Genomic DNA, 16659 nt, shown 5'->3' on the forward strand with positions numbered 1-16659 from the left:
ACGCTGGCAATGGGGAGTTAGTGAATTTTTTGGTGGGAGGTTTGTTGAATGGCGTTTCAGTGGCACCTGTTTTTTGGCTTTTTTTTAAAAAAATTTTTTTTAATAATATATTAATATTTATTTATTTATTATTGATCACATAATTAAATCCAAATTATTGAACTTTCGTCTATTTTTTGTGATATGATCAAATTTTATTTTATATTATCGAAGAGATTAAAAGTTTTAAATCTTTTAATTAAAAAATATTTATATTTTATTAATGTTAAATTTTTATTCTAATTCATAAATAATGTTAGTGTAATTCATGATTACAGTAGACAATTTTTTATCCATCTTTGTTTTTTTGACTAAAAAAAATTGAATTTTAAATTTTCTAATTAAAGTGATCAAACTTTTATATTAATTTATTAGAGAGATTCAATCTGAATTGTCTTAACTTAATTTCGAGCTTAAATCAAACAAATTGAGTTTAAACTTGTTTTCATAAGTTTAAACTAACTCAAATTTAATCAAAAGTTAAATTATTTTTTATTCAAATTCAAATGATACCTCATCAATCCTAAGTTGACTATTTTGTACTTGAATTAATCTTAAATTAGTTTCTGTTCGAACTTATTCAAATCCTATCCTAATTGCTCATAGAGCAATACTATGTATATCTGTTTTAGGTAAACAAATATGTATATATTTATATGTATTATTATATAATTGAATATTATTTTATTTTTAATTCAAAATCATTCAATTATATAATAATACATATGAGCGCATATATTGTCATAAACTTAATTTTCCAACCTGTCTATACAACATCCCCGATATGCTATCTCGACCACCAATCTTGCATACATTCACATTTTGATTTAAGATCATTGATTTTGTCTTGCCTTAGACTCATCAAAAAAGCGGTTTCAACTTTCAATCAGTTTGTGTAAAATTGACCTAACCCTTTTTTAATGCACTATCATAATAGTATTACGCACGTATTGTGATTGGAACCTTTCTATATATTTATATATAAAAATAGTGCACATAATTTGATTATTGTGAATGTTTCATTTTTTAAGCAGAATTCATTGCTTAAAACCAAAAGCATGTTGCAGCCGGTGAAGCAGACTTTCAAGCCAATTTTCAGATGTTTCATGGACAAGATAAGGCAGGGCTTGGTGAATGTTGGTTCAGAAATGAAATGATCATGAGAAAATAGATGAAAATTTGTCTTTGTCGTTCAACATATACGGTGTATAATTCTCTATCCAGAGGAATGGGAGGTTGAAATGATTTCAAGCTGATATTTTGGAAGTATACCTAAAAAATCACTGTTGCTTTCTGGGAATGACGGGCCCTTGTCTCCCGTCACTTGGCTTGGACCATCTCTCATGTAATTCTCCGTTTATATATGATCGATATATCTAAACGGTGGAATCGAGCTCTTCCACACTTGTCTTGTCTTGTCTGTTTGGAAATGCATTTATGAACAGTCACTAATGGCAGCAAGCTGTGCCAGACTTTGATGAACCCCAAATTCGGAAATCCGGATCCTATCGTCTTTCTTTGTATATAGCCTTCAAGATTCCTTTTTTATCACTATTTTTTTTAAATAAATGGATAGCCATTACTTTTAATATCTTCACACATTTGTTCCATTGATCTTGCTTCAAGTTTGAGGTGAAAATGGGGAGATTTCCTTTCCGGGTTCTTGTTTTTGCGTTGGTTTTTGCTGAAATGGTGGTGGGAATAAGTGGTGGAAATGTAGAAGATGTAAAAGTCTGGCCTTTGCCTTATTCTGTGAGCTATGGCCATAAAAACATGTACATGATTGGAGATTTCAAGTTGTTGAGCGATGGAAGCAAGTACAGTGACGCTTCTGGGATTTTGAAAGATGGGTTCTCTCGGTTTATTGATCTTTTGAAGGTGGCTCATGTTGTTGATGGTAATGTTTCCAAGTATGGTAATTCCTCCGTTCTTGTGGGTTTGAATGTGGTCATTTTAACTCAAGATGATGAGGTATATTTTCTTCATTTCTTTTTTGCTTACTTTGATTAGCAGTATGATTCTAAATATGAGATGTTTTTGTTTGTTATTTGTTATGTTTTGTGCTCCCGAGTTTATAGCTTTAGTTCAATTTTGGCTTCAAGGCTAGAGGATCAATGCTCTTGTTTTGTTTGATTATTTGATTATTCAATAAGCTTTCTAGAGGTTAAAGTTTTAGTTCAATTCTGGCTTCAAGGTTAGAGGATTAATGCTCTTCTTTTGTTTGATTGTTTGATTCTTCAATAAGCTTTCTAGAGGTTAAAGTTTTAGTTCTATTTTGGCTTCAAGGCTGGAGGTTCAATGCTCTTCTTTTGTTTGATTGTTTGATTCTTCAATAAGCTTTCTAGAGGTTGAAGTTTTATTTCAATTTTGGCTTAAAGGCTAGAGGATCAATTCTCTTCTTTTGTTTGATTGTTTTATTCTTCAATAAGCTTTCTAGAGGTTAAAGTTTTAGTTCAATTTTTGGCTTCAAGGCTAGAAGATCAATGCTCTTCTTTTGTTTGATTGTTTGATTCTTCAATAGGATTTCTCGAGGTTATGGCTTAATTCAATGTTGGCTTGGAAGCTGGAGGATTAATGTTTTTTTTTTGTCCTCCAAGCAATAGAATACACATTTTTTATGCTTAAGATTGTTATTGAACTTTGCAGTTACAATATGGGATTGATGAGTCATACAAGTTATTGGTTCCATCTCCTAAGAAGCCAGCTTATGCGCAAATTGAGGTAGCTGCAAGCCTGCAACTGATCCTTTTTCTAATTCTTAGTTTTTAATGTGAAGCTGTATTTTGGATTAGTTGTTGACATTTGAGTTGTTGGAAATTAGTTGGTGGAGATTTGTTGGACCAATAAGATAGACTTATATTAGCCATGAATGTAGCAAGAATATTGACAAGAATGTGGAAAGTAAAATACTTGTCCTTAAATGTTGACATTAGGACTTATCTAAAAAACAAAATGAAAATATTTCTCTGCTTTTTGAAGTGTAAATCTTCAGGGCATTTTTGTTTAAAAAATTAAAAATTAATTTAAATTGTTGTTAAATTTGGCTTGAATAAATTTAGTTTCAATGCAGTTTGTTATGAATGGAGTATTAGCAATCAGATTTGGTCATTTTGTTTTTGATGGCCCTTAACCTGGGATAACTCTTCAAATTAGCTTTTTTGGCTTGAATATGTTAGATAAATGGTCATGATTTTCACCTTCTCTTATGTGGCACTTTAGCTGCATCAATGCAGTTTGTACAATCTCTGTTCTTTTTGGATGAATAAGGCACTTGTATATCAAACTTTTTTATGATTATATATAAATTTTAGATGAGATATTATCGCAGCCTGCAATCATAAGAAAGTATCTCTGTGGCACATGGTTGGTAGTGACTGACGGATGATGAGCATGCATCATTTTTTCTGTGCACTTGGCATGATGTAAAATACAGAGATATATTTAGTTTCAACTATCTAATCATTTCAAATTTCTTATGAAACAATGCAGGCGCAGACAGTTTATGGGGCTTTACATGCTCTTCAGGTGAGGTGATGTCATTCATGGCTCATTCATGAATGCTTTGCAGGTTTAAGCAGTATATCTAGTTCTGAAAATACTTATATTTCCATGAAATGTTGCAGACCTTGAGCCAAATATGCCAATTCAACTTTAAATCCAGGATAATTGAAGTTCCAATGACACCATGGACCATTTCTGATAAACCAAGGTTCCCTTTTCGAGGGCTCTTAATTGGTAAGAAGCTTTAATTTGTGTGTTTGAGTGATTGTGTTCATTTTCAGCACACTTAGCACATCTAACTACTTCTGCAAGTAATTGATATAGCTGCATTCAACTAGATAGGAATAAAGGCTTTGACTTCAAAATTTTGTATTCTGAAATGAATACATTTATCTTATTAAACAAAATTACTGCAGATACATCTCGACATTATCAACCAGTTCCAGTGATTAAGAGTGTTATTGACTCTATGGCATATGCAAAGCTGGTATGTTATCCTGAAATGTCAAAGCTACTATCGAGAATTAGTTGATATTTTTAATTCATTGCTGCTTGATTCAAAAGCTTAAGGTGAATAGTAGGGACAAAATGATAGTGTTTAAGCTCCAAACCCCGTAAAGCTCTAATAAGAATGCATATGTTTGTCTTTCTAAACTTTATGAAGTGTTAAAGCTGGCATAACTTGTATCATTGGTTTTAGCTAGTAGTTCAATTGTTTTAAAGACAGCACCTCTGCAAATTAATCCATATGCACTTGTACTTCTTGCTTGCATGCAGAACGTTTTGCACTGGCACATTGTAGATATGCAATCTTTTCCTTTAGAGATACCGTCGTATCCAAAACTTTGGAATGGTGCATATTCAGTTTCAGAAAGATATACAATGGCTGATGCTGCTGAAATTGTAAGGCAAGTGATCTCAGCCTGGTTAGCACCCTGTATTTTATTCTGGTTAAGTTTTCTCTAATAGATTGACAATCAATTTTTTGCAGTTACGCTCAAAAACGAGGAAATAATGTATTGGCTGAAATAGATGTTCCGGGACATGCCTTATCTTGGTACTAATGACATGTCAATTCTCACTAACGTGTTTTTCTTGTTTTAGAAGATATACATCTCATTCAAACATCAATTTTTTGTACAGTAGATTTAACTGCAAGCTTTTAATTTTCAGAACTAATGGTAATGATCATATTGCAAATATAATATTATATATCTGCATTTTCATTCTTTGGTATCGCTCATCATGGTATGCAAATTTCTTGCATTATCAATGTAGCTTATAGCTTTATTTTTTAGGGGGGTTGGCTATCCTTCATTGTGGCCGTCAAAGGACTGTCAGCAGCCACTTGATGTCAGCAATAATTTTACATTCAAAGTGATAGATGGAATACTTTCAGGTATTGTCACCAGTTCTCTGAAAATGGTAGCTTTTTTTCATAAAAATGTTCATAAAAGACCTGGTGTCGGATATTTTCATCTGCAAACAAATATTTCTAATTTTACATCAAAGAAGAAAAAGTTATGAAATCGGTCTAACACTAGTGAAACTTTTAATGTTTCAGACTTCAGTAAAGTCTTTAAATTTAAATTCGTTCACTTGGGAGGTGACGAAGTCGATACAAGTAAGTTAAATTATTTTATACTTCCACTTACAGATTAGGTATGCAAATTGGAAATGCAATCATGAAAACTGATTATGAACACATTGCTATTTTTCAGGTTGCTGGAGAACAACTTCTCACATATCGAAATGGTAGCAATCTCAAGATCTAATCTGTTTAAAATATACATTTTTATTCTGGCCATTTCATTTCTTGGAATATTTTGCATAAACCATGATAACCAATGGACGGTCTATAAGATTGTTGACTATTCAATATGCAGGTTGAAGGAGCACGGGATGAATGAATCTGAAGCGTATCAATACTTTGTCTTGCAAGCTCAGAAAATAGCTCTCTCCCATGGATTTGAACCGGTTAACTGGTATGAATCTTATATATAGAGATCTATGATCCGTGACATTGTTTTCACAATTTATCACTCATGAAGATGATACATGACAGGGAGGAGACTTTCAACAACTTCGGCAAAAAATTGAGTCCAAAAACTGTGGTACACAACTGGTATGATCAACTCTCCTCGAGTCCAACCTAGACAATCAGTCATCATAGAATAAATTGGTCGTTGAAAAATGTAGTTATAAAGATTCATTCATAATTATTTATGGATATGATTGAATAAAACTTGATTTTTTCTTAAAATCTCTCTTGCAGGCTTGGAGGTGGTGTCGCTGAAAACATTGTTAAGGCTGGATTAAGGTGCGTTGTAAGCAACCAGGACAAGTGGTATTTGCACTACTTGGATACTCCATGGCCGCTATTCTATTTGAATGAACCACTCACAAATATCACAGATCCCAGCCAACAGAAATTGGTGATTGGTGGAGAGGTTTGCATGTGGGGTGAAACAGTTGATGCCTCGGATATTCAGCAAACGATCTGGCCACGAGCTGCAGCAGCTGCTGGTACCTTTTATATTGTAGCAATATTTCATCATTTCTGCCATATAACACTATATTAATATTTTCCCTTTTGCTTCTCGGGCTGTAGAGCGCTTATGGACACCATATAATAAGCTGGCTAAGGATGCAATGCTAGTTGCTGGAAGGCTCGCACACTTCAGGTGTTTGCTAAATCAAAGAGGAATAGCAGCTGCTCCATTAAATGCAGTTGGTCGTGGTACTCCCTATGAACCTGGTTCTTGCTATAATCAATAATATGAGTTGAAGCACACTCCCGAAATTCGGTAAAGCGCAACTGCTTCAAAATTACACCCATTCTTACTCACAATAATGAAACAGCTGAAAAACCGGTGCTGTCATTCTGCACCATTTTCGGCTTGCATTGTAAACAGTTATCTTGAACTTGGATCATCAATTCAATGCAATGTCTTAGTGATCAAAATTGTGCATTCCCAGAAATTTGAAAAGTGCCTAGTTCATGTTTTCCATTTAGATTTTCATGCCAAAAAAGCAAATTTCAGTTTCTTAAAATTCATTAAATATTAAAAAGATCATAGAAGCGAGGGGAAGCAGAATGCCCTTCTGCTGCATTCTGCTGCCCAGAAATTTGAAAATGGCTAGTCCATGTTTTTCGTTTTGCTTTTCATTCCAAATAAATCAATTTCTGATGTAGCGAAGGCCCCTTTGCTGCATGTGTGTGTGTGTGTATTTGAATGCATGTACGAAAAATATATCTCACTGTCTGATATCATTATATGAATAAACATATTGAACGTATTTGTACAAGCAAGAATGTGAAAGTAAAACCAAAACTTTGAGGGAAATTAGTATGTATGAAATTTATTATACACAGCAGCTAAGCTAGCAGTTAAGGCTTCCAAGGAGCTGGAGGTGGGGGGCTGTGTGGATACAGTGGTGGAACAGCTGTAAAAATGGTGTTCTTGTCAACGCCATAACCAGCAGTTGTTGTCAAAGATGCAAGTGCAGCCACCAGGCCGGCATTCCCAGCCATTGTTGGCTCGGTGTAGCTATAGTTGCCACGTACATCATGAAACTTGTCAAACTTATCAGGGCCCCGACCATGGCTCCAGTGATGTTGTGAGGGTTGGGATTCTTGGTGTCACGCCACTTGTATCCTCCTGTGCATGAATACTTAACGTTGTCAGAGGGTATCGAAGCAGCCCGGTGATGTACATGTGTGGGATACTTGTTGCCGAACCCCACCACATAGCTCATCTTCAAGGGGTTCTCACCCAGAATGTAATCCATCTGTGCAAAGTATAAAAATTATCATCAGTGATCATTCAAAAGCCTTCTATGCATTCGTTGTACATACAACCAGTTGATTATGAAATCGAATCGAATGTTATGCGAATGGATTGGTAGATTACCTGAGAGGTTGAGAAATTCCTCAGCTGATCTAATGAAATGAAAGTAGGACCACAGTTGATTCCAGGAATATTAGAAGCATTCAAGTAATCAACATACAGAGATGCCAAGAAGGCAGCAGTAGCCATATACTGCAGAGGCTGTGCTTTTCCATGGTTCAGCTCGATCATTCCCCCTAATTCATGAACAATTTATTGTCATACTCACAGATGTTCAGAGTAAAAAATAATGAAAATGATTGAAAAATGCAAAAAAATAAAAAATGTTCAGTAGGGTTGTCCAAAAACACCGAAAAACTTAGGAGAACGTTGAAATTTATTTCGAATTCAAAATTACTCAAATATATTGATTGAAATGATTTTTTGTTATAGAAAAGAGACAAGATAAAGAAATCCAATAATATTACAAATACTAACAATTAATACAAACATGAACAACAGTATTAACGTGTCATCATGAGATAAAATGTTGTTAATGTATGAAATATTATTAACAAGAAATTTGAGATTTTTAAAAGATTTCTCATCTCTCCTTTCTCCTAAATTCAATATTTCAAGCAGAGTTCAGTAGGGCTTGGCTTAAACTTGGCCCGATTAACTTTAAGTACAGTCCGAGCCTGCCAGTTTGCCTCAAAAATTAAATTTTAACCCCCTAATTTTCACATTATCCTTTAAACAATATAATTTATATATTTATTAATTATTCTCGTATATAAAGAAAATAAAATAGATTTACTCGTGAGTCTCACTAAGCCGATCATCCTCAGCTCGAGACCAACTCAACTTATACCCAAATTTTTTCAATTAAAAACCGATATCATGTACCAACACTTCTCACGCACTTTACAAGGGAAAAAAAAGGTAGAAAAAATAAGGAAAAATAAAAGTCAGATCATCATCTGCAAATGAGAAATTTCCAATCAAACCATATAAACGAACGTACCTGTAGTCCAGTTGAAGAAATGGAATTGCGGAAGATACGCGCACATAGTAAGAGTTGTTGTGTTGTGATACATGCTCAGCATATCCTCATAAGGATATCCAGGATTCAGAAAAATCCTGAACCTTGTCAGCAGGAGCATGGCAGCAGGCAATTTGTTATCCCAATTCAGAACAAGATTATCAGGAATCATATAAAACGCCCTGGAATTCTTGGGAATTCCAGAATTTGTCGCCAGGGAAATGTAGGAACTGTTTCCGGTGGCATAATACAGCCAGGCGGCACCCCACATGTATTCATCAAAGTAGCCAGTGGAGTTGTAGTATGGCTCGATGTAAGGGTTCCCTTTGGAATAAGTTCTTCGTCGGCCGCTGTCTCGGGCGAAGTCGAACAGTGTTTTGGCTCCTTTGATCAGCTTCTGGGAGTACGCAGAGTTGTCCCGGAAAACGATGGAGGCAGCTGCCAGAGCAGCCGCCATTTCCCCGGCGAGATCAGGTCCTGCCTGGATTGTTTGTACTGGTCTTGGATAGTTCATGTCTTCGGGTCTCATCCAACAGTAGTGATCATCTGGCGTTGAACTGCCGTTCTGCGATCCCCCAACCTGTTTATGACTTAAATATAATTAACGAATCCAAACCAGGGTTAATTAGAATTCGATTTAAATTCATAATGGTCAACTCACGAGTGGGCGAATGCTCAAGAAAAAAAGAATTCAGTGTAAAATCACTGGTATTTTTCTTTTTCGACCATTTGAGTTATACGTCATCATCTCCTCTTTCTAAGAGCGTTAAGATCAAACTAAAAATTTAGATTAATACTACATGTATCAACAATTATTAGTACATATGTATGTGAATTTAATCCAAATTAAATTGAGTCTAGGTTAGTTCAAGGTCAGATCGAAGTTACAATAACTAATTTAAGTTTGTTTGAGATGACATATAGTATTATCAAAGGGTTGTTAATGAGGTAAACAATATTATCGGAAAGATAAATAATATATTAGATGAAAAAAGGAGCTAACATCAACCCAAGCTATCAAATTAAAGTTTTAGTTTGAAATCAACTTGTTTAAATTAAACCATGAATTTGATTCGAGCTAATGCAGATGGGATAGCCACTCCTAAGTTTAAGTGTTTGAAGTATTATTGAAAAAACTAAAGATGAAATTTATTTTACCTGGGCATGGATTTGGTTGATCTTGGTGGCAGTAGAGTTGAAGGTGAGAAGCAAATAATCAGTGCCCCATTTGATGAGATCTCTGATATGGTTGTATTCTCCAATGGCTTCATATTTGTGATTGTATTCAATCACACTCCAACTCAGCATCGTCATCGTATATGCCATCGGAAAATGAAACTTTGTATTGTCACCGGCGTCGTAATATCCTCCGACCAGACCTCCTTTAACGTCCGTCAAATCACTCCCATCAGTCAGCCCTGAGTTTCCCCTCCATGGTATGCCATTGCTCTTGGGCAACTTCCCAGCTGCCATGCAAACACAAAAAAAAAACAGCGTCAAGATCATGCAATACAGTGATTTTTAAGGTTATTTTTAAACTGGTTTATACTATTAATTAGAGGTGGATTTGATCCAAATTGAGTTGGGGATAGTTCAAGGTCCAATTAAATCCATAATACTTAATTCGAGCTAAATTTTGCGTTAATTTGAGTTCGTGCTCAATATCATTAGAGGGATGTCAAAGAATGAACAGTATTATAAGAAATAGGAGTGTCCAAAACTGGTAAGTAAACCAGTTGAAAATTATTTGAACCAAGCTGAATTTTTGGTTTGGGAAAAATCATAAACTAAAATCGAACCAGTTTATGGATCAATCAGTTTTAAACGGATTAAAAATATTAATTAACCAAATAAATTTTTAGTTAAACGACTTTAAACTAAGTATGAATCAATTGAAAATTAGTTTTTTTTTTTTTAATATCACCCAATTATATATTGTCACAGAAGTTTATATGAATATATTAATAAAATTTATTTATATATATAATATTATTTTTTCATTTTAAAATCACAAAATCACGTATTATCCTATCAAATTATATAAATAAATCGGTAATATTTATTTGTGCATGTAACCATGGATACAAAACAAACACATTTATATGTAGTAACATGTCAATGGAGAAATGTTGATGACTTATAATGCTATAGATATTTGACTTTAAATTAAAAAAAAAACATATATAAAAAAATATTATAATAAAGGTCAATGAAGGAATGTTGAAGTAGCTACATATATAAATATTATTTAAAGAAAATAAATAATAAAAAAAAATGAGACGTGCGAGCCAAGAACAACGCATTTGAAGCACATGGGATGGAGAATAATAGTGATTATTCCCGTAATATAAGGTAAAGTTATCAAGATTATTAATTAATGGAAATGATTTATTATTTCTTCTTATTTATTGGACCCACACGGATTCAATATTTCCAGGGATTAAGGCTTTTCCTTCTTGTAGTCAACCAGCCGTGTCAATTAATCTACTAATTCATACTATGATCAAGGGATTCTTTTTTGAACAATTTTAAGCCCTTGGATGAGAGACCCAACATCAAACTCACCGGTCCGAAAACGTACTTTGTTATATCATTATCAATTGGATAATTTTGAATTAAAGATAAAAATAAAATATATAATTCAAAATAACATTAATTATAAAATCGAATTAAAATAGGTTTAAATTATATGAATCATATTTGATCATAAAAATAGATGTATTAGATATTAATTATATCATTTTGATGATATTGATCCTAACGGTCAAAACACCGATCAACCGTTTATCCTAGTAAAAGATGGGTATAGATCTTGAAAACCCTAGGGATTGTTTTTACGAGGAGGCATGCAAAATGGTGTAGCAAGATGAAATAACAGAAAAAAAAGGGCGAAATTAATGAAAAGAGGATCAGGGTTTGATGGAGGACTTACATTTCTGAGCATTGAAGAGAGGAGAGCCTTGTGGAGAGCGACGGTATAATTATCCGGCGGAGCAGGCTTCGCCTTGTGTTTGGGAAGCGATTTAGCGATGATAATCGGAAGGCCGATGACCAGGAAGGCGACGACGATGGAGCCAACCGTCCATTTAAACGCCTTCCGGCTTAACACAATGCAACCCAAGTCGACGTACTTCTTCTTCTTCGTTTCTTTAGGACCAAGCAGCCAGCTCTGCTGAGTCTCATCCAGATGATTATGATGATGAAGATGTTGACTCGAATGCAACGACGCTTTGTCCCAGTCGCTCATTTCGCGGCTCTTCTGATTATCATTCTGATCAACGATCTCGAATGAGCCTCCCCAGTGGTTGCCGCCATGCATTTTGTGAATCGATCGCTCTGCTATTCGGGCTCTATTTCTGTGACGACTGTTAGATTGAACGCCCTGGTATAAATAAAGATTCAAAGAAGAAGAAGAAGATGAAGAGTACGTTGACTTGATTACTGGTATGAAATTGAAATTGAAATAAATAAATAATTTTTTTGAGAATTAAAGTGACAAATTGATGTAAATGGAAGGTTTGAATATGAACAGCTGTTGCTGATGCAGGACGAGGAAAAAGCCTGCACCGAATTAACTTTTGGAAACTTTCAACGGGAAGTTTTTTGGGTTAAAGTGATTTTTTAACAAATGACGGGGGTCAGAGTGAAACTATGAAGACTTAGCTTTCTATGGATACCCCCTGAGTCGGTCTATATTTTTATTACATCATATAAATTTTCAATATATCTAAAATATATATAATTTATTTATATTATATTATATAATTTTAAACTTCCCCTAAATAATAAGATTATTGTAAAAAAAAAAAAAATTAAAATTGCTAAGTCAACGAAATCCATATCTTAGTGGATGCCTTAATATCTGCCAAAAGATATTCCAAAGAAGCTAACAGAATGCATGTTGAATTTATAACTTGTATTGGAGAATTAATGTCACGTTCACATTAACTGAATCAATAAATATGCCCCAAAAGCTATTTCCACCCAAGGTTTGCTGAAATGACATTTACACCCTTTAAGTTTCAAAAAGCTAAATTCCTACTTATTATCCACTTTTATTAGTTAATTATGTTAAGTAAGATAGTAAAAAACTTATTTATATAGATTTTTTATTTTCTTTTTTTCCCTTTTTCTTTCTCCTTATTTTTCTAATTTTTCCTTCAAAACTTTAAGGGAAAACTTAAAATTTTAAAAATATTAGAAATGTTAATAAAATTTTTAAGGGGTTTTTGAAAATTTTAAAAAGGTTAGGGATGTTTTTAAAAATTTTAAAATTTTAATATACCACAGATAGTTATACTCCTTAAAAGTTGATTAAAATGTAACATTTTAACATTGTTTAAAGTTTTGAAATTTTTATGAATCCAAGTGATAAATTTTTAAATTGACAAATATATATTAATAGTATGATTATATTAAGTGTTTAAAGGAGTTTTTTTTAATGAAATGACAAAACAGTCGGATATATGAAAACTTAACAAATTTGCTAACAGAAAGAGGATGATGGGTGGGAATTTGGTTTTTTGATACTTAGAGGGCGGGAATGTCACTTCATCAAACCTTGGGTGGGAGAAGATTTTGTCCAAGAAATATAAAACAAAATGTATTTAAAATTACCATTTGCGTAACGCGTGGGGAAAATGAAATAAACTAAGACTAGTCAAATTTTCACAACTGTGTGCACCCGGCAGCAACATTATAATTAAAAAATTGAGAAGCTTGTTTTGCCACCCAAAGTTTGGAGAACCACGTTCCCACCCACTGAATCCCTGAACTACAAAAATAAACCCAAACTCAACTATGTTGGAAAAAAATTAACAATAGAAGGCCATAAATATCACTTTCCTTCCTTAAATAAAAAAATCAATGCAAGTAATCAGATTGCATCTGGAAAAGTGTGATCTAATCAAAATCGCACTAGACAAAGTGTAATTTGACAAGCTCACACTTCTGTGGGTGTAAATATGATATTTCATTTACATAATCATATATTTTTGGGTACCATCTGGATAGATACAATTAGACCTCATATTGGGTAGTATGATTTTGACCACTAGATCTAGCCAAATTGTCATGATTGTGGTTAGGACTAAATATGATAATTTAAAAAGTAAAATTGTTAAAGTAACATGGTCTTTCACTTCTTCTAATAGTGTCAATACCCTTTGCCCATTAACAAAGTTAGGTTTTAGATGAAAATCTGTAATTTAGGAATTCGAGGGGTTAAAATGGCTTTCCCAAACCTTGGGTGGTAAATAATAATTTACTCTTAAAATTTCAATAACAATTTTTTTTTTGTTTTGAACTTTTTTTTTTTGTAGATTTACTGATTTCTTTTAATTCCATAAAAAAATACTGTTAAATTTAACGGAAAAATCCAAACAGGTGAAAAAAATAAATAATATAGAAATATATTTTTTAAAATTACAATAATTATGTCATTTAATTTTTTTTCATTAAATTTGATTGTAAATAAAAAATTTTAATTTTATATTTTATTATAAGTTTTTGAAAAATGTTATCGCCCACTCAATAATATAATGTCAAGGGTATTTATGAAATTTCCACTATACGGGAAGGAGGATTGTCTCCTTCACGAGAGTGATTAATAGAATTATTATACAATATTAGTGTGTTAGCCGGTCATTGTATATTAGTTAGCTAAAGTCAAATTGTAAATTAATTAATTAAAAACATAAGTATGATGTTAATTTATAATTTAATTATTTATATAAAGTCAAAAAAAAAAAAAAAGCTTATGTGGTGTCGGTTCTAGCAAGAGACGATGATTGGGTGACGCATTTCACTTCAATAATTTACTAATTTTACTCTTGTAATCACTTAATTAAAATTAAACCAGGGCTTGTATATTCGAAATGAAAAAAGTTCGACGATGAGTACAATATAAATCCCAAGGGTAGATTCGAGATGAGTTAATTTGAGTTTAAATTCATATTTAATTTAAACTAGCCAAATTTAAGTTGAAACTTTAATTTAATAGTTTGATTTGAATTCCAAAGCTCACCAGCATCATCGGATCAGAACTCTTCTTTAACAAATTTTGTCATTTTTTTCGACATCAATGTTCACTATTTCAATGACACTAAAGAAGCGGCTAATAAGTACAATATAAATCCCAAAGATAGATTCAAGATGAGTTAGTTTGAGTTTGAATTTATATTTAACTTGAACTAGTCAAACTCAAGTTAAAACTTTGATTTAAAGATGACAATTTGAACTTGACTTTAGGGGCTTCGATCCTCCCCAACCCTAACAGTAAAGGGGACGAGGACGAGGATAAAAAAGATCCTCGCAATTGGGGACGGGCGGGGATAGGGATACATGTGTCCCCTCCTCGCCCCGACCCTTCCGCTCCCGCCCCTATCCCTCCCTTTATATAAATATATTTATTTAAAATACTAATATATTTTTATAGTTTTAAATTATTTATATTTTTCAAATTTATTTAGGTTTCTGTTGTGCATATTAAAGGAGTTAATATATTATATTTATGATATTTGAAATAGTAGATTAATTTTAATTTTGCTTAATTTTATTATTTAATATATTTATATTGTATTTACAAGGTAAAAATAATATATATTTTTTACGGGTACGGAGAGGGGATTTTTTTCCATGGAAATAAAGAGAAGATTTTTTTTGCGGGAAGGGGATGGAGAATCATGTTCATCCCCGTAAGGGGGACGGGTCGGGGATGAGAATTGATATCCTTACGGGACGAGGACGGAGACGGGGACGGGGATTGAGATCCCCTCCCGTCCCTCCCGTTGCCATCTCTACTCTGATTTGATAGTTTGACTTGAATTTCAAGGCTCACCAACATCATCGGATTAGAGCTATTCTTTGACGAATCTTCTTATTTTTTTTTTTTGTCAATATTTACTGTTTGAGTGACACTTAAAAAAGGGTTAACTGTGCGATTAACGACTAAAAATCACCTACATGTATGGCAACTTAAGTCAGTCAGATTGTAATAGTCAATCAGATTTGTGCTAAGCCAGAAATGATTTTTGTTCTGGATCGTCTTGATTTGAGTCCACCTTTGCATCTAGACTAAAGGTGTTAAAGGGATTAGGCAGTCCAAGACACGACCCGAACTTTATCATTTTAGCTTGACCCAGGTAGGCATGGTCTGCTATTGGAGAGGGTCATATTGTGGGCAAGGCCGGCTTGGCATGTTACTGTGCCTAAAATATTAAAAAGCTTTAAAAAATTAAATAATAAATAAAAATATAATTATAATATAAAAAATTATAAATTTTTATAATAAACAAAAAATTTTAAACTTAAAAAAATGAGTTAAATTCTTTAGATTAATTTCACATATATAAGATAACCAAAATTTAAGTTTTGTTTAAAATATAATATTAAATATTTTTATTTATAATGAATGAAAGAAATGAGTATTTGTATTCTTTTAGATATATGACTAGGGTTAAACTCGACCGAGCTCGTTTGAACTTGAACTTGATTTGAACGAGCCCAAAACAAGTTAGCCTTAGCCGAGCTCGAGCTCGAATTACTCGTCAAATTTTTCAATTAAAATTTTGATACAAAATGACGTCGTTTTGACCAATATGTATTAAAATGACGTCGTTTTAATAACGAAAAATGAGCCAAACTGAATTCGAACTGAAGTTCGAGTTTGACTTTCATTAGCTCACCGAGCTCGACTTGACTCGAATCCAACCCTATATGTGACACTTTTGCAAGAATGCTAAGTGCAGAGTATAAAGTTGAAAAATGTCCTACATCTAAAAGAATATTAACTATAAATAAAGCTTGAACAAAGGGTTAAATTTCCACTAAGCTCAAGTTTGAATTTTATATTAGTGAAATTAATAATAAGAACTTAACTTACATATTATAAATATGTTTATTTTCTTTTTAATCACAATTCAATTTCTTAATATATTTTTTTATTAAAAGAAAACATAATTTAATAAATTATTTAATAAAAATTATTTTCTATTAAAATTAACAAGGTGGCCTGCTTCGATAGGCCTTAACAGGACTCACTATCGTGTTTAAAATTAGACACATCAATGAGTTAAGCTATTTTTATTTAATTTGATACAACATATCTTAACATTAAAGTTTAAGGCACAACCCATAATCGTAGACTCAAACATGACCCACTTTAAAAATGAGCCTTGTCACAACCCATAATTTTGCAAGTTGTGTCGTTGGGAACAAGCTTTTTAGCTTGGAGTTGCCAAGTCTATC

At 32.9% G+C, this 16659-nt stretch overlaps 1 protein-coding gene and 2 pseudogenes across 1 annotated transcript; 2 read left to right on the forward strand and 1 right to left on the reverse strand.

Annotated features, from left to right (window-relative positions):
• Window positions 1-1061: 1061 nt before the first annotated feature.
• On the forward strand, window positions 1062-6505 carry LOC123218230 (beta-hexosaminidase 3-like). The gene is made up of 14 exons (XM_044639525.1): window positions 1062-2010; window positions 2686-2760; window positions 3529-3564; window positions 3663-3774; window positions 3957-4027; window positions 4318-4448; window positions 4532-4597; window positions 4839-4939; window positions 5105-5164; window positions 5262-5295; window positions 5427-5525; window positions 5606-5665; window positions 5816-6066; window positions 6152-6505. The coding sequence occupies exons 1-14, from the start codon at window positions 1678-1680 to the stop codon at window positions 6316-6318; spliced, it is 1596 nt and encodes a 531-aa protein (XP_044495460.1). The 5' UTR covers window positions 1062-1677; the 3' UTR covers window positions 6319-6505.
• Window positions 6506-6794: 289 nt separating this feature from the next.
• Window positions 6795-12080, reverse strand: LOC123218419 (annotated as a pseudogene).
• Window positions 12081-15560: 3480 nt separating this feature from the next.
• The window catches only part of LOC123219733, a 3648-nt pseudogene continuing 2549 nt past the window's right edge, over window positions 15561-16659 (forward strand).

The sequence above is a fragment of the Mangifera indica genome, chromosome 6 (assembly GCF_011075055.1).
Source record: "Mangifera indica cultivar Alphonso chromosome 6, CATAS_Mindica_2.1, whole genome shotgun sequence".
Taxonomy (NCBI): Eukaryota; Viridiplantae; Streptophyta; class Magnoliopsida; order Sapindales; family Anacardiaceae; genus Mangifera; species Mangifera indica.

Bases quoted from the DNA above. Each gene is read 5' to 3' on its own strand.
- LOC123218230 (XM_044639525.1), top strand. From the start codon at position 1,678: ATGGGGAGATTTCCTTTCCGGGTTCTTGTTTTTGCGTTGGTTTTTGCT. The intron at 3,775-3,956 runs GTAAGAAGCTTT...AAATTACTGCAG, and splicing joins TTTTCGAGGGCTCTTAATTG to ATACATCTCGACATTATCAA. The intron at 5,296-5,426 runs GTAGCAATCTCA...TTCAATATGCAG, and splicing joins ACTTCTCACATATCGAAATG to GTTGAAGGAGCACGGGATGA.